Below are 23,987 nucleotides of genomic sequence, written 5' to 3' on the forward strand. Positions count from 1 at the left end.
CTATGGCTCAGAGGAGGAAGATATATCAGGCTTTTATTACACACACATTACTTGTTAGTAGATCAATTCATTGTTGGGTTGGGTCTGCACGTGGGGTTAACAATAAGAAAAATATAGAATATCACCATTTATAATTTCTTGCATTAGATGTTGATATCTCAAAACAATTGCAAATGGAAATTTTGTCTTGATGATGGCGCTAGAAGATGAAAGGTCAGGGGGTCACCAAAATCATTACGATTTCATCCGCTGAGGACCACGAATATTCACAGTAAATTACATTAAAGTTTGTCACGTAGTTGTTGAGATATCTTGCAGACAGGTGGGCTGATCATCAACACCACCCATGGGCCACTAAGGGGTCAAAAAGTGCCACATTGTAAAAAAAAAAACTTAACGGGGATGTGATTTGGAAAATAGTGAGAAGAAGTGTAAAGTACATTTGACTTGGAGTAAATGGGCTGAAATGTGGAAAAAAAAATTATATTTCAACAAACATTTACATTTTCTGTAAAAACATAGATTCTGACTTTTAGAATCACACATTTATTCCAAAACAGAATAATCACAATCTATGATAAAAAGTACTTTAAAAATAATAATAATAAAGTTTATCTATACAGTATTGTGCTTATCAAAACGAGAGATTACAAAGATTTAAAAAATTGTTGCATCCTTTCAAAACAAGAAGGACTCTTCCAGAGAAAATCCACATATCTTCACATGATGCGTTCAGGGTCCAGGCTGTAGAGGTCGAGCTCCTGGTACAGTATGAAGCTCTTCAGTCTGGGCGGGAAAACGAGTGAGTTCATGATTTCAGGGTTGCTGAGTCTCTTTAGGGTCAGACGCCTCCGGATCTCCAGTCTGCAGAGGTGGATGAGGGAGCGAGGACTGTCTGGAGAGCAAGGTTCAGAAAACCAATTTACTTTATTAATTTATACTGTAATAAAACAGAACTGGATTAAACACAATGATATAGAGGAGAGATGAGAGGAAATACATTGTGCTAGATAGAAACAAAACTAAAAGGCCTTCAGTGCTGATAGAGCCCCCTTAATATTTTATATGTACTAGAGAATAGTGATAATTTTATAATAATGTATCAAATGACAATGTAAAAACAACGTGACAGACAGTGTTTTCATTGTGATGAGGGTGCTGTAGAGACAGAATTACATTTTCTGACAAAATGTCAAAAACACAGAAATATTAGGGAGGAATTCTTTACTCATTTTTTTTGAAAAACTGCCCCGAATTCAGAAGTCTGACCGAAAGGGAGACAGTACCCCTCCTTCTGCTAAATATGTCACTTCCTGCCACATCAAAAGAGACAACCAGTAGGACAAAAATATATAGACGGATAAAAGAAATATACTTGAACTTACCATCTCCGCCACTATCTCCTTTTTTTTAATTAACATCTCTTTATTTTATTCTTTTATCAGTAGACACTTACATTGTTTTTGTTTGTCTTGCATTGTTAAAATCACATTGAAATTTAACAATGCTAACCTGATTACTTATATTACCTAAATAAATAAATAAACTTTATTTCATGTATCTATTTCTTTTTCTATTTTGTTCAATTAACTAATATTGTGTGACCCGTTTTCCTGTGACATGCTGCTTAGATTAGTCACACAGACGCAAACAGTCAGTCACTGTCGCCTGCTGAGCTGAGTCCAATAGATCCTGACAAATCCTGTCTCGTGATCACTCTGTAAATATATGGCCTTTGCTGTGTGATGTAGCGACTGTGTGTTTTCTCTAAAGGTTAGTTTTAATTCATTAAAGTGTGATCATTTCTTCAGATGTTAGTGAAGGCGGTCTTTATCTCAGGTGAGGCGGCGCACCTTTGCTGTAAAACTCTTGCCTCCAACCTGACAATTGCCGTAAAATCATGGATGAACTCACTGAGGATGTCGCATATTTCGGGCCACTCTGTCTGTTTCTCCAGGATGAGTCTGAGCTTGGAGCAGATGTGGAAGTGGTTGACGTAGTCCAGCAGGATCCGGATCACGCTCCCAGACAGATGCATGAGGCAGCTGAGGCTCATGAACTCACAGAACTGGAGAGAGGACGGACATTCAGAAGGTCATTAATGTTTTCTTTATCTGTGTGTATAAAAGTAAACACATTTTTAGAGAGTGTAAACTTTCACTTTAAATGTGCAACTTATTCTGATATTCTGTCTAAAATATTTATCTTTCAACCTTCCTCTGTGATAAATGCGAATTTCCAGCATGCATGTCGTTTTTTAAGAAGGGGCTCCCACTTGTGGTCTTTGTCGGTAATTAGAATAATGACAGAAACAGAATCGACCACCATTATATTTTTAGATATTCTGTTTAATACAGATTATCGTCCCATCCCTCAATTGATGTTTCTCATTCGCACTGATGGGTCAATGGATTCAACCCCTGATCTTTTATATTCAGTTGTTTTCTCTGCTGAGAAGTTTGTCTTAAATATCTTTAATCATGGTGCAAGCAGTTGAAAACTGAATTAACATTAATGGGTTGAAAAAAATCATACTAAAATTGAACATTACAATTATGATTCTTCAGATTTCAGTCCTGGTTTATTTGGCGACACCTGTGGTTACTGGTGGTAACAGCAAGTGTGTTTAAATGATCCAGGTGGCAGAATTCTGCTGGAAATGACACAAGTCGAGCCTTTTGCCAGACAAGAACGTTGATATTGAATGATTCTGCTAAAATGTCACATAGTGACTATGTGACTGTGGTTATGTTTTTTTTTTTTAAACATGTCCGGTCTCCTGCATGAAAGTCAGACACACTACAGGTCCATGCACCATCCCAACCTTCGCACCTTTAAGTGCAAATGACACAGTCCACATCTGCATTGCCGCGAGAGTCTGCAGGACATATATTTTGTCATCTGGCTATGTCTGCAAATTGGGCGGATCATCCGCAGCCTGATACAGGCAAACTGTGCACGTGGCCCAAAAACACATGTGTAAACATGTGCACCTATGCAGACACCCAATGTGCGTCCATTTTGGAGTCTGTCCCGTCTTTTACTTTCCACCTCACAACCCCCAGTTGCCTGCGAACTGCTCAGAGCCGAGAAATATGCCGGCACATAACATAATTCACATAAAATGGTGAATTGTCGTTTTCACACTTCAGTTTTTGTACAAATTAAACAAATTAATATAAAATGGTAACTAATGAATTACATGAAAGGTGTTGGTAGGAGGATTTTGTTATCATTGGACAGAACCAGGCTAGCTGTTCCAACCTGTTTCCACTCCTTGTGCTAAGCTAACCGGCTGTTTACCCCTGTCCCTTACATTTAACGGACAGATATAAGAGTGATATATCTTCTCATCTAACTCTCAGCCAGAGTTGAAAAGTGTATTTCCCAAAATATCAAACTATTGCTTTAAGGAAAACAAAACAAGGAAGACAAGTAACAGCCGTCACTCACTGGGATTTTCCCCTCCCCCTCTTCCGCAGCATCAAAAGCGTTGTCATGGTGACAGTGAAAGCATCTCTCCACCTTGTAGCCATTGTTGAGCAGCAGCCTCATCATCACCTCGTCCTTCAGGCAGTACTGCAGCGCTGTGGGAAACACTGTGTCGCTCACCACCGTGAAGTAACAGTTCACGTCCGCTTTGGCCGCCAGCAGCAACTTTACAATCTCGTAGCGCCCTGACCTGACCGCCACCAGGAGGCAGCACAGCGGGTCCAGGTCTGTTTTCGCCCCGGCTGTCAGCAGGACTTTGGTGCAGTCCACGTCCCCGTTGGAGACGGCAAAGTACAATGCACTCCTCCTCATGTCGCGGTAGTTTTCAGAGTTTCTCGTGTTCATGCGGTAGTTGACGTCGAAGCCGCAGGCCAACAGGAGCTCCAGGCAGCGGCTCTGGCCTCCATCCGCTGCAGAGTGGACCGGACTCTGACCCGCCTCTTTGATGGCCTTCTTGGTGGTCAGAGGTATCAGCATCTTCAGAGTACTGTGGGAAAAGAAAACAATGGTCCAATCACGTAATAAGAACCAAGAGTTCAAAAAGACTTTGAGTCCGGTCACACCAGCATTTAAAATGGTGACATTTTTCAGCACAATCAATGGATTTGCTCTCGAGGGTGAAGTAATTGCGTGAATTTTTCATGTTGAGTAAAATTTTGGTGAACTCTGATATGTGAATTTGCGCTGCTGACTAGGGTTGCAGCAGTATACCGGTTTATACCGGTTTATACCGGCAGTATACCGGTTTCACGGTATACTGTTGTATGAAAATTGACAGTTATCGTACCATGTATTTGCTTATCTTCGGTATTGAATTCTACCATATTAGTATTATTAAATATATATATATATTTCAAGTTTATATCAAGTTTCATGTCTGTCAGGACAAAATGTTTTGTGAAATTATAATAAAGGGTTTGTCAAACCAAAAAAAAACCTTCTGTTTTCATTCCTTTAAAGATCATTGTAACTGATAATAATAATAATAATAATAATAATAATAATTGTGTAATACCGTATACTGTGAAACCGTTTTCTATCGTACCGTGAAAATCTCATACCGTTGCATCCCTACTGCTGACCAATAACAAGCTGCCTCGACAGTGCTGACTTTTGAGGGAACAGAGAGCCAGAGAGTCCAAAATGGAGGAAGCTGTCTTAGTTTAATAGATGCGTGTCACCATCTACTTTTATTTATCCTCCTCTGACGGAGTAGAAACTGCTTCACAAAAGAGGAATGTTTTGCAGACAGTTATCAGACAGGAGTCAGCGGTACAAATACATGTTTCAAATAAACTGTGAGCAACCGAGCTAACCATTTTGCTCTAAGAGCTTTCTTTTTTCCCCTCTCCAATAACTCTGTATCGATTGAAATTAGTGATTTATTGCAATGATGTACACATGCCAGGGGGCAGTAAATGGCCTGGTACAAAAGAAGTACAGAGAGCTTCTGTGACAGATTAGCTCTAGCATATTCCTGGCAGTCACTATGTCACTGAGCCTTTAGTTCCACCACTTTTACAAAGACATGCAGATGAATTTCACTTTGTGGTGTGACCGAGCCACTGGCGTCCCCTACAAGCTGCTGTGTTCATCACATCCCACAGTCTGACAGTGTTGGACAGAAGGAGCTCACTCGTAGTGTCCGGCGTACGCTGCCTTGTGAATGGGCAGGTGTCCGGTGAGGCTGGGCAGGTTGGGGTTGGCTCCGTTGTCCAGCAGCAGCTGAATGCAGGCGGTGTTCCCTGATCCGGCTGCGTCCATCAGGACACTTTCTCCATTACAGGCCTGAGAGTTCACTCTGCTACCTGAGCAGGGATGAGAGGGAAGAAACAAGAGGAGATAGGACCTATGCACAAATAAAAATGGAGACTGGTGTGTATGTGGAAGTCAATAGAAATAAGACAAATAAATCCCTCACTGAATGAGTCAAATGCTTCTGTACAAAGACCTTTGTCAAGCAAATTTAATTTTAATTTATTGTAATATACTATCTGACAAATTCATCACGTTACATCATTTCTCCCCTTGCGAGTTAACTGTCTCTCCACAGTCTCTAAACTTGCAGTTAAACTCAGTTTTATCTTCAGACTGACCACAGTTCAGCAGAATCTCAGTGATGTGGAAGTGTCCATGCTCTGCAGCCACGGCGAGCGGCGTCACTCCCGTCACGTCCTTGTGGTTTACCCGACCGCCGTTCCTCAGCAGCAGCATCAGGATGTCCACGTTGCCGACCTTGGCCGCCTCATGCATCGCCGTCCACTTCTTCTGGCAAACCTGATCCACCCAGGTGTCGTGAGTCACCAGGATGTGCGTCATCTCGTAAGAGCCGGCCCTCACTGCTGCAAGGTGAGGGGAAAGTGTGTCTTAATCAGCAGCGAATAATGGGTGTATGACAAACCACCAAAGAGCAATATGTAGCTTAGAGGGAATGTTAAGTGTTATATTTTCATTTTTAAAAGTGGGGCATTCTCTGCTGTTTTTTTCCAAATCAACAAATGCAGGTTGTTCAGTTTATACAACAAAGGTTTGCTTACTTTCTTTAAAGCTGCACTTTAAGACATTTTTATATTAACAATGAATCTCACTATGTGTAATGTAAAAATGAGTCCCTTGTAGTTGTGAACAAACAGAGAATTATCACCTACTCTGCAGTTCGTGGAGCTTTTCAGCATCTTTTTGCTCCTAGTTTTTCTGAGGTTTTAAGGCACAACATGACCTTTACTCTAGCGCCACCCTCAGGACAAACTTTACCATTTACCCCACTAGTGGTAAAGATGCTGGAATAACAAAGATGTCTCTCCATATTTCATCCATCCATCAAGGTGTATAAAGATCATCACTCTCTCGTGGGACCATTAGTCGTTAATCACTACTTCCACGCTCTGCAGTGTTACCGAGCAGCAGCGGCGACTCGTTTTTGCTGTTGGTGTTGTGAGGTGAGGCTCCGTGCTCCAGCAGGCTTTTCACATTCTGCACCAGTCCGGCTTTAACTGCCAGTGTCAGTGGCGTCTCTCCCCCCACAGTTGTCCTCTCCTCCAGGCTGAACCCCTGAGCTGCCACTGACACAAACACAACACACAGAGGTCAACGTGTACATTCCTAGAGTTCATATCGGTCTGCCAGCTGTGCTAACCTGGCAGGTGAGCCGGTAACCCGTGGACAACGCTGTCTGCTGACCTCCAGGCTGAATTAGTGGGGAACGACATCACAGGTTATTTTAGACCGAGGGGACTCTTGACATCAGCTGTCATCAGCTGGAAGGCAGCATCGTTTCTCAGTGAAGTATTCTGTGGAATAATATTATTTCAGGCAGCCATTATTTGGTGATGTCACTAGTCCTGTCACCTCTCCTGCAATCAACCTGATGTTTGCTGATGCTTCATCTTTATTTATTTATTTGTGTCACCTCCACCGTTAAAGGTGGGAGGAGGTTGTATTTTCACTGTGTGTCTGTTGCTGTGTCACTTAGCAACTGTCAACACTTAACAGTCGTTATACTCAAGTGGCAAAAAGAAATGCTACTGTAAGGAAATTGGTTTCAGATTTCTGATTTTCCAGTTCAGCCGACCATATCACTAACTAAGTACTCAGAGATACCATAGAAACAATATACAGAGTGTGTTTTATCATTTATAGTCTAGTTGCCTGTCTATACTTTTAAAATAAATGTACATCACATCATGGAATATTTTGCACCATATAAGCTAACATTAAACTTGCAGTAGGAAGTGTTCATGCCATACATCTATAATTTCTTTCTGTGACTTTTAGCCTCAGGTCAAGTCCTCCCTCAGGTACTGGACTTGTGCTGCTGCATTATTTCAAACATTATTGCTATGAACTGGCCTCTTCAGTTTGTCAGATAATCAGTAACCCTTTGACCTTTTGATGGCGCTGTCTTCATAAGATCATACATGGTGACATTTATTTACATTTTTTATTTTTTACTGTAACTTTTAAAGGAATTCTTAAAATTATCGGATAGATCAATAAAATGCCCTTTTACTGAAGAAATGTACTTACATCTCAAGACAGTCTCCAGAACCTCCAGGACTGGCTGGGATGCGGCTCGATGGAGGGGAAGCCAGCCACGACTGTCCGACTCCCTGAAGGCGAAGGTGTGCCCCAGCATCTCCCTGAGCACTGAGACCTCACCTGGTCACCACAGCAACAAGACAGCAGCCCAGGGTTTTAGGAAAGATCAGAAACAGACAGTTTCTCCTCTTCCACCTTTTCCTTCTCTCAAACTACACCTCTCTCCCACCTCTTTGTTTATATATCTCCCTCTCTCTGTCGGTCTGACAGTCTCCTGATGCCTGGCAGTCCTCATCTACAGCTGCTGGCCGTGTGACTTTCAGAGGAGAGCCAACAGACCAAACACAGAGACAACGCTCTGTAATGATGAAGGTATTTCCAGGATCACGTCCAACCTACCTTGCTCGATGGCAGCCAGGACTCTCAAATTTTCATCCGTCGCTGCTGCTAAACTAACAGCCAGGGGCAGAGGGAGCACAGGGCGGTCAGCTGGGTTTGATCAAATTATGAAATGTTTTTTTGGAGTTGGGTGAAGTTTGGATGTGGCTTCCTTACCTTGCTGCAGATTTCAGAAAGGCATCTTGGCAGGAGTCTTGAATACTGAGCTGGATGATGTAGTCATAGGTATCCTCTTCACCTTCATAAGTGTTCATCACTCTGCAGGGAGGAGACACATGATTCCAGATGATAAGCAGCATTTCAAGGACCAAACTGGTGGTTTCGCATTTTTGAGCACATTACACAAATCACAGATGCTTAAAATTACATTAATTTATTTTTTGGCCACTTGAGGGCAGCAGACCAAGCTGAAAACAAAACATCTAACATATTATCAACTTAGAAAGTAGTTGTGGCTAACTGTTAGCAAACAGCTGCCTATTTTCCCATCCAGCAGACACAGAGCAACTTGATGAATATAAAGGTCCTGTGCGTAGGATTTAGTGGCATCTAGTGGTGAAATTGAAGTTTGCAACCATTTGAATACCGCTCGCCTCACCCTCCCCTTCCAAGCGTGCAGGAGAAACTACGGTGGCCGCAAAAAACGTGAAAGGCCCTATCTAGAGCCAGTGTTTGTTTTGTCTGTTCTGGGCTACTGTAGAAACATGGCAGTGCAACATGGCGACCTCCGTGGAAGGGGACCCGCTTCCCATGTAGATAAAAATGGCTTATTCTAAGGTAACAAAAACACAATTATTATTTTCAGGTGATTATACACCAATGAAAACATACTTATAAATATTATATTCCATTTCTGCAAATAGCTCCTCCTAAGTGTTCCACACTTGACTTGAAAAAAATCTGGTTCTTTACCTGCTAGACGTTCCACTTTCCTCACCAGCTGGTCTCTAACTGTGTCTGTCTGCTGTTTGCTGCTGGGCAGGTAGTGTATAGTGGGTTTATCAGGGCTTGTTTGCTGAAAACAGCTGCCTGCCGCTCCTGTAAACACTGCGACTGAACCAGACAGGAAATGTGACGTAAAAAAAACAACTAGGAGCTAAAAACCATTAAATGGATTTTTAACATCCCCGCTGACCATTTTCTAAATTGCTCCATACGTTTGAATTGACTTCCTTCCTTCCATGTGATGATATCATTGGTTCAAGTCTTGATGCTCTGCAGCTGTCTGTGTTTTTAGTTTACAGTCCAAAATCTCTGATACAGATGACGTCTTTTGTCCACAACTGAAGATGTTCAAACAAGCTGATTCTGTGCCATATGACCCTATCAACTTGTAGAGTAACATTAACGCCACATTAATGTTACTAAATGACAGAAATGTGATGTCAGTTACTTATTAAACTATTTACCAGAACTGAAAAACAGAGTTTGTAAACCTGCATCCAGTTGAAATACCAGTTGGTACAAGGGGGTGGACAAAATAACAGAAACACAACAATCCAAGACAACAACCCAACAAATTATTGCCTTAAAAAATGACCGTGGAGTTGAATTAACATATCTTTTGGTACTGTGTCAACAAAAACAAAAGGCAACGCTTCATTTTACAGATCTGCAATTTCCAAATTGTTTCCCAGGAACTTTCCTGGGAAATGGTGCTAATAATAGAGAAAATTGAGACAGAGCAGAGCAGGTCAGCTGAGCATGCAAATATGTGAAATTTGTCCATAGGCAAGCAAACAATTATTCATTAATTCATTAATATATGAAGAATAAAGTTTCCAATTATGAATTAGCAATGAATGAATATTTTCTTGGCTTTAAATTGAACTTTTATTTCAATAAAATTCCTATTTTCCCTATAATTAGTACCAAATTACATAATTCTTTCCAGGAAATTATTCAGAAATTACAGACTGGTAAAATAAAGTTAACTTTTATTTGAATATTTAGGACTCCCCGTTCACTAAAAACATGACAACATAAAACATAAATTACATGTCAATGCAAAAACACCAACAATGACAGATGACAACAGATTCACTTCAACTGACCACATCTCAGCAACAACAACAAAAAAACTTAATTCTGACAGAAACATCTGGTTAAAAAACTCATCTACCTGCACATCTTTGCAGATGAACCTAAAAATTCTCACCTGTGAGGTATGTTAGCGGCTCAGGCGGGCGGGTCACTCTCCACTAACAGCGCAGAGTGTTTATATATTTAGTTGTGACCTGCTTTCAGATGCCTCGCAGCCCTGCCTGCAGAAACACAATGAGGGGCGTGTGGTCAACACCTGGCCTGCTGGTCTTATATATAGCTGGTTACGTGTGCTATTGTGTGAGCTAAGCCAGGTCTTTGCCATTTTTGGCGGGAATCCCACATTCAAGATCCCACAAGCGTCTGGGGCTTAGGCCGTGGACTCATGCAGCCAATTGTTTCGTGGAAAGCAAAATCAATTGGGTCTATTTTTTCCTCCGCTGCTTTGTCTGAGAAATATGAGATGATGGATGTCTCGTAAACTGTTGGCTGAGTTAAAGCAAGAGCTGCAGGAAAACTGGGCAACCAGGCGACAGCGGAGCTATGTGCCGTCCCCTCGATCCAGACTTTAAATCTTCTTTTATGAGAAAACAGTTTTGTAATTGTTTCCTGGTGTGATTTTAATGCTCTGGTTTTGTTTTCTGCTGTTTGTGACTCATCGGCTTGATTTAACTTGTTTTTGGCTTTTCTCTGCTTTTCCCAAATTCTGTCCCTCCTTTTTTACTCCCTTCCTTTTCTCGCCGAAGTACTTTTTTCTTCAGATGTCTTTAACCTTCATTTAATGAGGAAAACCTCGCCGAAATGACAAATCTCTCTTTTTTTTTAATAATTCATTATTTTTATTAACCTTTTCAACAAACAGAAACCATTGTATCACACAAGAGACCATCTAACAGTAAACCATTGAAGAGCAAATAACAGAACAGACAAATCTATTGTATCGTGTTTTAATGTATGTTATCATGTTGTTTTGTAACGTACAGTATCAGATTGTACCTTTCCAGATCCCAGATCCAACTATTGTCCGGATCTTTGGTCAGGTCCCAGTGTGTGTTTAAGTGTCTTAGTGTGCAACAGTGTGATCCTGAAAGAGCACTAACGGGACAAGCAGACCTTCCCCGGATAAATGAATACCTGTGTGTGACAGGTTTATGCCGGTCCTCCCACTCTGCTGCAGGCTGTGTGATTTCTGGGGAGCCAGCAGATGTCCAGCAGCAGATTAGTGGAGCTTTACAGAGGCCAGCATGTCGCCTTGTCTGGCTCACTTACTGAAACAGCAGCATATAGCTCAACATACAGTAAAGCTCCCATACTGTCACTATACAGTACAGGAGGCTGTAAAACTACTAAAATAAGACTGGTTCTCATCCGTACACTGACAGAACCAGCTTTAAACGTTTTCATCTGTCCAAACTTAAGCAGTGCATGTATTTGTAGTCGTTAGAGGTAATGGGCACCGTATGACTGAGTGAGTATAAGTCTCTGCACTTTCAGCACAGTGAAAATTACATATACTACCAACTACTTTTATTACTAGTAATAGTGTTTCTACTACTATTGCTTGTTTTTACGCGTACTACCTGTGTTATTACATGTGATTCAACTGTTGGTACCACTAATACTTACTTTCTGCTCCTACTAACAGGCTACCACTACTAGTTTTGCTACTGCAAGATCACTTAAGGGAACAGAATGAATAAAAACACACAACTCAGGGTTTTGAGAACTTAGCAGCAGTGACATTTCAGGGCTTTTACTTTGATGAGGTGAATGCTTCCTCTGTCTGTGACAGCTTGTAGTTTGTATTTTTTTCAGGTTTTCCACTTAAACCTGCTAAACTGCATCTACTGGTGTAAATAATCAGTAAAGTTTTACACCAGTTGAAGATAAGTGCATTCATTATGTGTACTTCTTCGACCAACACGCCAATCCTTAAACAAGTCCTACAGAAATAAGAACGACAGGGATTTAAATGCTCCAAAATGTCCATAGTTGTCAAAATGTCCACCTCTATTATGTGGATTCATGCTCATTCTGCCTCTCTGTCCCTCTCTTCAGACACATTTCCACTTTCTTAGGCCCCTTGACTGTTATTCTGTCCACCAGATGCCTTCAGACTTTCCTTTTATTCCAGATCCTGTCACTCCCATCTGCCCTGCAATCACATCATTCCCCTCACCTGAGCTTCCCCACCCACCTCCCCACCTGCACCTGATTTCCTCATCAGCCCTGCAGCGCATATCCCCAGTCAGTTGTCAGATCGTTGTAGTTTCCTGTCCACCCCCTTCAACTGATCATTAAATCATTCAACTGTCCCTATCTGCCCCGACTATCTGCATTCAGCTCCTGCTGCCTCACACTCACCTTCCTGACAATTGTGAAACATTGCATATACTGTATATTGATATTATTATGATCCCACACACTGCATATGACACTATTACCCATAAAGTAATACTACATGCAATGCTAAAGCACACACATATATATATATGTTTAATGTAATAAAATAAATATTTAAAATGTACATTTTTGTGAGGCCAACACATTCTTCTCATTCCATTTTGTCACCTTGGCTGCTTCAAACAGTTGATCATGTTTTATGAGATCATTTTATGTTTGGTATGTAAAAGTTCCTAAAGCTAAAATTAAACATAAATGTTATAATTTGGGTTATAGTTGTATAAAAACAATATATCTAACAACTACAAATTAACTTTCAAAATTATTCACATTACAATTATTTTCTGTCATCTTGTTTCTTATCAGATATTCCAAAGAAAACATCTTTAAAGGAAAAACAAAAAGCAACAACATGTAAAGTGTAGCTAACTCTGTTTATGTAAAAAAAAAAAAACAAGGCAGACTGACCATGGTATTAAAAATCCTTACCATGTGTCTGAGTAGTAAGAAAAAAGTAAAACAATCAAAAATATGAAAATAAATCAAAGTAAATGTAAATAATACAAAAAAATATATATAATAAAAATATAAAAACAATATAAAATTTGAACAATGTAGCTACATGTAGTCTAACACGGACAGTGACGTTTATGGTTACTATAGCAACTTGTAAACTCTGGCGTTGCCTGGAAACCAAGCAAACGTTAGAAAGACAGTGTTAGCTGCACTTTGCTAACTCAAAACCTCGTTAAACAGGGACAATAAAACAGACATTAAAGAAGAAGTTGAAACGAGTGTCAGTGGACCAGTCTCCCACCGTGTCACCGCCGGTCACATTGACTCTGCGTTCTGGCGGATTTACAGCACGCTTGTTAACTTCACCTCAGTTAGTGAGAAAGCTAACAAGCTAAGCTAGCGTTAGCCGGTCTGTTAAAGCTGCCATGTCGGAGCAAACAGAAAATGAAGAACAGGAGGTGAAAGACGTTAAGGAAGAAAACACGGACACAAACCCACAACCAGGTGGAAGTACTGCAGAGCAACCGCCAGATGTCGACAGAGAGCCGGGGAGTGATGGAGAGGCGGTGCAGGCTTACAGGTTGACCAAAGGTGAGTCCAGTTTGACCACACCACCACTGACTGGAGGTCCTTGACAATGTTTTAAATCAAGTCCTTAAAAGTAAATACTTATACATATTGTCCATTGCTGTGCTATATATGACCCATATACATATAACTACATACTGCATATGTTTCTGCCTTAAATTCACATTCAAATTTGAATAAATAAAAAACAGGAAAAAAATTACATTTACAAAAAAGGTCTTCCTTTAAAGACTTCAAATTCTGAGATAAGTGCAACAACTGAAGTGCAGCTTCTCTTACAGGTTACCACTGCAGAAATCCTAATTGATTAAAGTATTTATTGAGATATTAAAATAGCTATCTAAGTCTAGTGTTTGACAAGAATCATTTGTATTGATATTCAGATTTGTCCTCTCTGTGTGGACTGTGCAGATGTGCTGGAGGCCGCGGAAGAAGCTGAAACTCAGGCTGATCTGCACAATGACGTCGAGCAGCTCAGAGAGCCTCAGAAAACAGAAAATGTTGGAAACTCAATAGCAACTGGTAAGACTCTCAGTCAAACAACCTCAAAGATCCTGCATCTGATATGACTAACCAAAAGTTTTAAATTCAGTGACAGATATTATTAACACAGTGTGACGAAATATGGATGATTTAGATTTCTCTGTCACAAAACAAAATATACAACAACCCAATTGATACTAGATTTTTGAGGCTGATATAGATACTTGAGACAATATTGGCCGGTATTAATTTTTTAACATATACTCATAGAATAAACAAACATTTTGAAAAGGACCCTTTTAAACTTTCTGGACTGTACAGATGTGCCGGAGACTATGGAAGAAGCTGAAACTCAGGCTGATCTGTCCGATGATGCCGAGCAGCTTAGAGAGCAGAGAAAAGAAAATGTTGGAAACTCTACAGCTACAGGTAAGACTCTGATTTAGAGCTATATATATATGTATATTAACAACCATTGGATGGATTCATATATATACATTTGAATTGGACCCTATCTTAATCTTAAATATCCTGAATCTGCTGCCACTCATCCCCAAATGTTTCTTGGTTGTGGGTTGTTGCCTGCCTGATGGGATTTATTTAGTTTATTTTCCAAATGAAATTATCTTGATTTCTACACAATAGTTTAAAAAGCCTGCATCAGATTTTGGCTCACTAAGACTGATCTGTTGACTGTGTGACGCATTTCCCAAATCCATTTGTCACAGATCATCCCATTTAATTTTAATTTCAGTTGTATATATTTGCAGAGTGATAAAATACGGAGGCACGATGTAAACATACCGTAACAAAATAATGCAGATCATACTCATGTACTCTGGGATTTGCAAAAAATAGAAAGATCTGATGAAGTGAAGGATGAAGTGTAGGCAGCGAAATACCTAAGATGTGTTGTGCTGTTTCTTGGTAACCTGTCACTTGAATTATACAACATGAAGATCAATATCTTGTTAAAGTTCTATTAGCGGCAGCTAGACAGCAGTCACAATGGCAGTGGATGGTAACTGTGGAGATTTATGATGTGGAAAACGTCATTCATTTTCTGAGAATTTAACAATCAAAGTTTAATGAAAAATAAAAAAAAATGGACTTATAAAATCCTTCACAATGACACCACTAAAACCACTTTATAAGTAATAAATCATTTGTTCTTTTTGTACCTTATGAAAAGCAATATAATTTCAGTTGTAAAAAACAGACTGTCGTGATAAAATCCCACAACATAAAAAAAATGACAGATTTCAGAGGTAAACCCAGTCTATGATAGAATGTATCTGTGTGTGGCTGCAGTGAAGGTGGTGCTGATGCCAGAGGGTCATGTGATGACCGTGGCCTTCGCCATCGGTCTCAGCATTCAGGAGCTGAAGCGTCACCTTGCCCCAGAGCTCAGAGTTCCTGCTGAGGTGCTGCAGATCTCTCTGGACGGTACATCTGTTTCTCTACCAACAAACACAGGGAGATGTTGTTTTTTCCGGCAGGTGAAGGGTTTGAAGAGTTGTGAGAGCAATGAGTAACTTGTGGTAACCATCGATCCCAGCCTGATACCTATCAGTGTAAACAAACGCGCCCACTATTATCTTAGTAGAACATTAAGTTTCAGTATTGTCACCAGGGCACATGTTAGATAAGTGGTTCCCAAACTAGTTTCTATCATGCCCCCTTTTTGGATGCAGAAAAAGGTTAAAGCCACCGCAGCCCACCTGCCTTCCTGGTGGGTAATGTAAAGGTTCCCCGTGGAGTTCTAGACGTTTAGTAGCACTATGGAGCTATAGGGGGGATTTTTCTATGAGTCAGCCCTGTTTTGACATGAAACACAGTTATGCCAATAGTTTCACACTGTTCCACTGAGCTACACACGGCTAATGAGCCAAAAAACTCGCATTTGCAAAGAAAAGAAGGAAATGTATTCAACGCATTTGTTAGAGCACAAAGATGCACTCGTTTTGGTGAGTAGCACTTAATGACTGTCCAGTTTAGCCACTTAGCCCTAGTCAGTTTGGGAACCACTGTATTAGACACACAGAAATGAGCTTTCTTTCTTTCTGTGGAAAACAAATCCTGGTTTTTTTATTTAATAGTGGGAAAACATTATGTTTTACCACGTTTCTTTTACTGGATCCACATGCACACTCAGGCACGGTCACTCTCATATAACAAGACTCTAATGTGGATTTTTGCTTCTAAAATATGTGGAGACGAAAGAAATGGTTGGTGAAAAAAAGATGATGTGGAGCAAAAACAAATAGTCTTTTAGACGCTGTAAAATGCCACGAAATGCAATTTATCTGTTTCGAAATGACCAAATGTGAGTCCATGTGGACGTGTGGACTGTGAGTCAGCACGAGTGGTCAGCCTGTTGTTTTTCAGGCAGAGTGGTGGAAGAGCAGCAGAGTCTGATGGAGCTCGGCGTCCGGCCTCACAGCTCCACCCGAATGGAAATGAGCTCCACCGACCCGAACACCCACCCACTCCGCCCCCTTCGCCCCCCAGAGCACGACAACATGCCGGACGTCATCACCGTCCGAGTCCAAACAGGTGTGAACAACCTGCCCTCTGTACTGTCCTCTACAAACTGTGTGTGTGTGTGTGTAAGTTTGTCTGCTGGATGTAGAAGCAGCTCACTTAATGCAGCTTTAAATTAATTATTTTGCTTGCACTTCACCATTTTATAGCAAATGGAAGATTATCTTAATGCTGAGTAAATATTTAAGAAAGAATGTGAGTTTTCTTTCAAAGATCCGATTTATTTGTGTTTAATATGGAAGCTTGATTGTGCTATCGGAATAATTCTACAGTGTTTAATTAAAATAAATAATAACCTTTAATTATAATATACAAATATAGTTAATAATCAACATTAATTTTATTCATTTAAAATAACTTTTACAAATTGAATTGAGTTGGCATTGCATTAATGATGCATTAATAAAGAATGCTAATTTAATCAGTAAAGTATTTTTAAATGTATTCATTTGTAAAAAATAAATACATTTACTGTAAAATTCTATAATTATTGTCACTTCAGACTCCATAGAACAAAATGAGAAAAGAAACATTAAAAATATATATAAATACATACATAAAATTAATATGATTAGTCTAAACATGAACTAAACTTAAACTAAACTCCCAAATTCTTTCATAAGACCAATGTCAGGACACAATACCACTGACATGTTCATACAGAGTAGCTGAAATGATTACAAGTTGTGAATGAAGAATGAAAGGATTTGCAAAGGTGATGTGAAGTATTTAATTTCAGAATCTAGTACAGCTAGAGTTTTGGGGTTTTTTTAATTTTAGATTTTTGGACCAGACACATAACGACATAAACACTTGTTACGCACTGCAAAATGACGACAGACTTCAGCTCTCTGTAAAATGACTCTCTCTGACTTCCAGATGAGGATGTGTTCCAGGAGGTGGTGGTGGAGATTGAGCGTCCCCGCCAGCAGAAGGCCTTCCTGGGCGGCTACAGACACCGGCTGACGGGGGCAGAGTACCACCACGCTGCAGTCCAGACCCCGCCCAAGAGGAGACCTGACAGAGGAGTGGTGGTCTTCAGCCGCAACACACAGGTACAGTACAGAGCTCCAAAACAAAAATATCACTGTCACACTTTAGTTATCAGGAGCTGATGAATTTGTTTGCAGACTGAATTTAATACAGAATAAAAAACAATAAAAATAATAAAAACTTAAACGCATGAAACCACACAGACCAACAGCTGGATGTGTGTGTGGCGCATTTAAATGTCACTCATTACTGCAAAACTGCATTCTCATTCAGGCATGAGACAGAACATGACTTCATGTGCAAATTAAAAAATGTAATTACAGAGAGAGAGAGAGTATGTAAATGAGCCTCTTGAACCAGAAGACGAATGGTCGCAGTAACACCTCTCTGGTGAGCGTTATTATCTATCCATATAAAGAAGAATATCAATAAAATTAAAACATTTACACTATTTTAGTTCAGAAATCACTTACCATACCATACTGGGGGTTTTGCATGGTTAACCTTGTTAACTTCACATCAACATACGTATTTTACATCACTGCAACCTACTACAACCTTTATTTCACCTCAAAAGACCATTGAGGAGGCATCATCATTTACAATTGTATCGAGATGTAAAACAGTGCTTGCAAACAAAATAGCTAACAATGAAAACAACAGTGTATGATAGCTAACAGTTAAAAAGATAGTAGTGGTGGGTGCTGTAGGGATCACAGGGCTGAGTGGTAAACAGCATCCATTGATTTCAATGTAGAGATGGCAGCTTTTCCATATATAACGTCTCCATAATCCAAAACAGATAAAAAATATTGATTCAACAATTATTGTTCTCTGGTCAATAGGGAAGAAATCCTTATTTCTGTACAGAAAACCAAGTATGGTTCTCAATTTAGCAATCAGTGTGGTAATGTGATGTGAAGTTAAGATTAATGACCAGCCAGATACCAAGGTATTTATACTGAGGCACTCTATATGCATGTGCCATTTGCTGAATGAATGGTAAATGGTAATCATTTACAAATCATCCATCACTTTACAGATTCATTTCTTTACTTCCTGGCATTCTTATTTCTCTGAAAATCAACTTGCAAAGACTTGAAACTTCCTGCAAAGAGATAATCAGTCACAGTCAATGCTTTATTTCTTACATTTTTTCAGTTAAAAGGAATATCTTGAACTTTTGTTGCTGCCTGAGTACAAATAAACTAAACTTTAATTACACTGTTGAAGAGCTATAGCTTATCAGAAGCTGAAAGAAAAAACTGTGAAACAAAACCGAGTAAAACAAGGTTAACAGTGCTTTCAAGAACGATTATGGCATTTCTCTTGCATTTTTTAAATTAAAAACACGAATAGTTTTTGCTGAAAAAAAATAATCATGTCAACTTTCTAAGGGGGAAGCTGCAGTTCAGGATCATTTTGAAGGCTGTAGTTCTGCACTGCTATTGAATTTTATTGTGTTATATTTTATGAGGTGTAATATTTTGTCTACTCCATTTATACTAGTGAGGCTGGACTAAATATTAGAAACACCTCTCAGTGTAACAGCAGCAGAAACTACAGCCTCCGAAATTACCATAAAATGTAATCAACACTTCTCTTTTCTTCTCTTTTAACAAAAACTGAACATTATAAAAGTAGGATTTACTGTATCTCAGGGCTGCTGTATTAGACTTGATGCACTGGAAACTGAGTGTAAATCAGTGTTTAACTTGATGCTGGATTTGAACAGTTTTGACTTTGGTGACAGCCAGTGATATTATCAAAAAAAGCCTCTTTTGCAGACAGTAATGTTGCTGTTGTTGTTGTGTTTGTTTTTTTTTTTGCTTAAACCCAACAAAACATTAATCACAGAATTGTCACATCATAAAATCTATTTATTTATTAAGTGATTTGTAATGGTTTTTGGAAGGTACAAACAAACGTTGGATTAGAAAACACTTCTATGTGTTGTTCTAGAGGGTGTGGACAAACAACATATTTTGAAGTTTAATTTGGAGGACTTGTTGGAATGCACAGACACACAGGCACAATGCATGCTAAAAATCCAGAGATCCCACAGGTATTTTATGGGCAAATGAGAGCAGATTTTAGGATCTCAATTCACGATATTCAACCTTACAGATGGCTTGACAGGGGAGAAAAGTTTATTCAGTAGGCAAACTGAAAATACCTAAGCCTGGTTCCAGACCTCTGAATTGCCACCCGTATCAAAGTTTGTTCAGCGATCCAATGGAATGACGAAGTGAATGACACTCAAATACCAACAGCAGCACTGACCTAACAGCGGGGACCTTATTTGTGTTATCTGACAAATCAGGACCCAGTACCAATTTAAAATTCTTCTCAGTACTCGTCTCTACTCATGGTTAGGTTAGTTTCACCAGTCAGTTAACTATACTCTGATAAAGTATGTGAAGCAGCAGCACTGTTGCTATGGTAACCAGCAATTTGAGCGGGTCCAACACGGTATCAGTTATGGAGAGAAGTTTGATTTAATAGGAGTGACAGAAGGATGAGACTGTCACCACTAAAAAATGCACGGTTTTCCAGGAAGTAACAGTTTTCCAGGAAATTCAAGTACCAATTTCATGATGTCTTTAAACGTTTAACCTTCCAAGAAGCAAGTATACTGAGTTATTGGATAACTCTGCTGAATCAAACCTGAAAACATCTTTTTACATCAGACCATGTTCCGTGTTTATGATCTGAGGATGTTCCAGCTTGTTCTCAGCAAAGTTATCCAGATAACTGAGTACACCTGCTTCCTGGTATATGATCATAATACCTGCCAATTATTCAGAAATAGGGTTGAATGCTGGGAATTGCGATCCGATTATTTCCCTGGAATGCTTGCCAAAATCCACTCCCCTTTCCCAGGAAAAATGCCTGGGAACCTGGGAAACAAAGACGCCCACCTACCTGTTGTAGCTAGAGATGAGTGACAAATTAAAGGAAAAACCAACATGAAGTGACTTAATATGGAGCGAGGCCACCACGAGCCTCCAGCTTCAGTGCTCCTAAGTCTGTGGAACTCTATTGGAGGGATGAACACCATTCCTCCACAAGATATTCCCTAATTTACAGTACATATACCTTTATTTAATCAAGTCATATAATTGAGGTCAAGATCAAGATCTCTTTTGCAAGAGAGATAGAAAGAAAAACAAACATTGCCAGACATAACAAAAGGACAGATAGCATCAGAGACAGTCACAGCTGCCACTATTTGAAGATAAAAGTTTATATTATATTATTTGGTCGTGTGGAGGTGGTGGTGGAGAGCATTGTCTTACACGTTGGTCCAAAATCTTCCATAGGTGTGAAACTGGGTTGAGATCTGGTGACTGTAAAGTCCGTAGCATTTTATTCACATTATTTTCATCCTCACCAAACCGTTCAGTGAGCCCTGGTGCACGGAAGCATCTGCATTTGATATGTTTCTCCACTCTTTCATTCAGGTTTTTCATTTGATTTGTCCCCCCGTCTGTATATCCTGACATTGAAGCTGGCAGCTTACAGGCCAGCTGTTTGGTTCAGATTTGCCAGTTCTCACGCTTTTGGCATGAGACATCCGCTTTCAGGCTCTGTGTCACACTCTCACGCTTCCCAAACCAAACTCACGCCAAATAAGAGATAGCCAGGAAGCCAATCATTCATGAGAAATATAGCTATTAGTTGCACATTTTCGCATATATTAAAGTTTGAGATGTCCATTTAAATTAAACTTTTAATGTGATTAAAGCTGACTCTGTAATCCTGTTGTTCTGTTTGATGCCCACAACTGTTCTCCTGACATGGCAGGATTGGTCAGGATAATAGATAATATAGTGTACTTTTCAAAGGAATCGTTGTTCTGCTGCCGCATACAATAAGAAATACGAAGAAGAGCATCATAAAATTGAATAAACATAATTTTATAATGAATCATTTGCAGTTCTGTGGCGGGGCGTGAAATCCCGGAAATCTCAGTAGGAGTATGAAATGTTCCCGGGAAGTAATCATTGTAAAATCATGGGAAATCCTTCAACCTTAATCAGAAAGGAGTGTTTTCATGTGGCTGTGGTGTAGGTAGGTGTGAGACAACATCTAGGTCTCAGTACATGTGTGTGTGTGTGTGTGTGTGTGTGTGCGCGCCCTCATCAGATGGAGGTAGTGTATGACTCACCTTGACCCTCCTGCACACAGCTGCCCTCTACCTCTGGATTTAATATGACTCTCTCTCACACACACACACACACACACTGCAATAACAGTGGTTGGCTCATTACAGATGTACATACATGAAGACACACACCACTGCTGTAATGAGACCTCCTCGTCTGTTTGTTGCTCTGTGGTGTCGTGAGCTCTGTGATGAGATGATCTGTTTACCTACAGTAAAGACTGTTTTCACATCACAGGACAGCAGTTTTATTATTTTATTGTTAATTGTTTTATTTATTTGGGAATCAGGTCACATTTACGTGTTTTTTTTGCCCCCTAAAATATTCCTCAAACTGTAAAAAAAAAAAAAAAAATTATGAAAAAGAACAGCTCAAACGAGAAACATGAAAACACATCTATAATGGTGGTGGCAACCTGTACAGTCTTTTAATCAGCTGTCACAGCACAGTGACCTCTGACCCTTGACTTTGTTACTGTACAGTAGCACAGGCTGGAGCTGATGATGAAAATACATTCCTGTCCATAAATAATTTTACTTTTACTTTTTTACTTTTAATGTGAACCTTCAACACACTAAACACATAGGAGTCTGGGTTGCACACGTTGTTTAGTCTAAATAAATCTTGTTTACCTGAACCTTAGTAGATCTGCTTGCATGAATCAGATTTACAGACCTTTACCACAGCAGACATTTTGAAAAGCACATTTAGAGAGAGCTGATGACACTAATGAAAGCTCAAACTTCATCCAACCTCTCTGACTGGATTTTTCTCACAGCAATGCTGTCTGGGATTCGTAGTTGACTTCCCTCCCAAAGTTGTTACGGACACAGTCATCGTTCAGCTTCGTGTCTCATTGTTTGTGCTGATAATTTCACCATGTTGAAATAATCCAACAGACAGTGGACACTCTCCATGGGGAAAAGAATGTAACTCTGCTCACAGAGCCACTCTTTTAGCTGCTAGTCATGTCTCTGGTCTTGTAACTGAAGTATATTATACAGTTGCACTTATACGATAAGTGTACCAGCTTGTAAAATGTGTGTACTGTGTGTACTTTTGGACTCTCTGACATGGTTCCAGACTTTAAAAGGTCATCAATAATTAAAAGGTTTGACTGAGACTAAACCTTTTTTTTTAGGGTACTCGAGCATCATCAATCTGTGTCGCAAGGATGAAAAATGTAAAATGTTTCTCACCAGCTCATCTTGCCGGCAGTGAACCTCAATTAACAGCCTGAAGCCTGTGACCTCAGCTGTGGCCCCGAGACGTTCGCAGCCACCCTGCTTCCCTGCATTACACAGCTCATCCATATCAGCACACATAGTCTGTCTGCATGGCAGTAAGCTGAGCTCTCCTCAGGCAGAATCAAATATTTTCATTTGGTTACCTGTATTATGTGCATTTTAAATTGAATACAGCTCCTGACAATGAATTCCTTCAGAAATCAGCAACCAGGGATTCTCAGCCATCTCAGATCCCTCTGTCTGAAGAAGAATGGATGGATATGAGACATTTTTTCAGATACATTAAGATGTTTTTTTTTCATTTCTTTTTTTAAAATGTTGAATTTATTATTATGTATGTAATTATAGAAAAGTGTCCCTGTTCTATTAAATACAGTCAGTCTCATTGTCTGTGTGTCCATCTCTGTCAGACAGTAGAGCTGAAGTCTCAGGTCCAGCAGTGTGCCGTCAACATCTCCACCCAGATGACCGGGATCGGCTGCTACGTCTCCTGTATGAACGACAAGTTGGTCACCCCCGGCAACTACATCACTGCTGACGAGTATCATGACAGGAGGCTGAGAGCTGTGGGTGAACACTGAGTGTGTGTGTGCGATTATAATGCATGACATCTTTATATTCCAGTTAATGTAGAAATGAGAGCCACGGTCAACATGACACAGTCATCTTGTGTACAAGTGGAATATCTGTCCTGATTGTGGCACTGGAGGAAAGGTCAGGGGGGTCATTTGACCCGTGCATGGAAATATCTTGCTCTGGGCCAAAATTTTGTACAGATGGCATCATTCTTCGGACCCACTGCTTTGGAGCAAAAATTATGTAAAATGACAAACACAAACCAAACAGCACATACAGACACAAACATCCATGTCTGAGCAGATTGATGCAATCTGATCTTTCCACAATGTCATCACGCTTACTGTAAAATTATCAATATCAATAATGCTAAAGTTACATATGTTATATGTTTTCTACTTTAATTTAAGAATTAAATGTTCCAGTTTGATGGTATCAAAAAGATATATAGAAAATAAGGATGCTTTTCTTAGTTCCATAAAAGATAAAAAGCTTT

The 23,987-nt window shown here is 39.8% G+C and overlaps 2 protein-coding genes and 1 long non-coding RNA gene across 11 annotated transcripts in view; 2 read left to right on the top strand and 1 right to left on the bottom strand.

Annotated features, from left to right (window-relative positions):
- On the bottom strand, positions 1 to 14,969 carry LOC122875265 (ankyrin repeat and SOCS box protein 15-like). Of its 7 annotated transcripts, XM_044194219.1 has the most exons (11): positions 10,088 to 10,409; positions 8,842 to 8,982; positions 8,086 to 8,187; positions 7,930 to 7,982; positions 7,519 to 7,650; positions 6,390 to 6,554; positions 5,589 to 5,834; positions 5,129 to 5,300; positions 3,454 to 3,979; positions 1,915 to 2,068; positions 1 to 895 (listed from the first exon to the last, which is right to left on the bottom strand). In XM_044194219.1, the coding sequence occupies exons 3-11, from the start codon at positions 8,181 to 8,183 to the stop codon at positions 720 to 722; spliced, it is 1,722 nt and encodes a 573-aa protein (XP_044050154.1). In that variant the 5' UTR covers positions 8,184 to 8,187; positions 8,842 to 8,982; positions 10,088 to 10,409; the 3' UTR covers positions 1 to 719. The 7 variants fall into 7 exon arrangements, with proteins under 7 accessions (XP_044050154.1, XP_044050152.1, XP_044050153.1 ...); XM_044194217.1 differs by lacking the exons at positions 8,842 to 8,982; positions 10,088 to 10,409 and adding an exon at positions 14,767 to 14,969; XM_044194218.1 differs by lacking the exon at positions 10,088 to 10,409 and having other exon boundaries at positions 8,842 to 9,092.
- Positions 1,717 to 3,585, top strand: LOC122875267. Its single transcript, XR_006377778.1, has 3 exons — positions 1,717 to 1,839; positions 1,958 to 2,094; positions 3,483 to 3,585. It is a non-coding gene; the product is annotated as an uncharacterized LOC122875267 (long non-coding RNA).
- Positions 13,057 to 23,987, top strand: part of iqub (IQ motif and ubiquitin domain containing) — a 16,409-nt gene continuing 5,478 nt past the window's right edge. The window contains exons 1-7 of one of the 3 annotated variants that reach the window (XM_044194213.1): positions 13,057 to 13,482; positions 13,891 to 14,001; positions 14,284 to 14,391; positions 15,274 to 15,408; positions 16,351 to 16,518; positions 17,386 to 17,561; positions 23,326 to 23,481. In XM_044194213.1, coding sequence (XP_044050148.1) covers positions 13,317 to 13,482; positions 13,891 to 14,001; positions 14,284 to 14,391; positions 15,274 to 15,408; positions 16,351 to 16,518; positions 17,386 to 17,561; positions 23,326 to 23,481 — 1,020 coding nt within the window. In that variant the 5' untranslated portion in view covers positions 13,057 to 13,316. Of the gene's footprint in view, positions 13,483 to 13,862; positions 14,002 to 14,283; positions 14,392 to 15,273; positions 15,409 to 16,350; positions 16,519 to 17,385; positions 17,562 to 23,325; positions 23,482 to 23,987 lie in introns of all 3 variants that reach the window. The other 2 variants (XM_044194215.1, XM_044194214.1) reach the window with 2 other exon arrangements.

The sequence above is a fragment of the Siniperca chuatsi genome, linkage group LG4 (genome assembly GCF_020085105.1).
Source record: "Siniperca chuatsi isolate FFG_IHB_CAS linkage group LG4, ASM2008510v1, whole genome shotgun sequence".
Classification (NCBI taxonomy): domain Eukaryota; kingdom Metazoa; phylum Chordata; class Actinopteri; order Centrarchiformes; family Sinipercidae; genus Siniperca; species Siniperca chuatsi.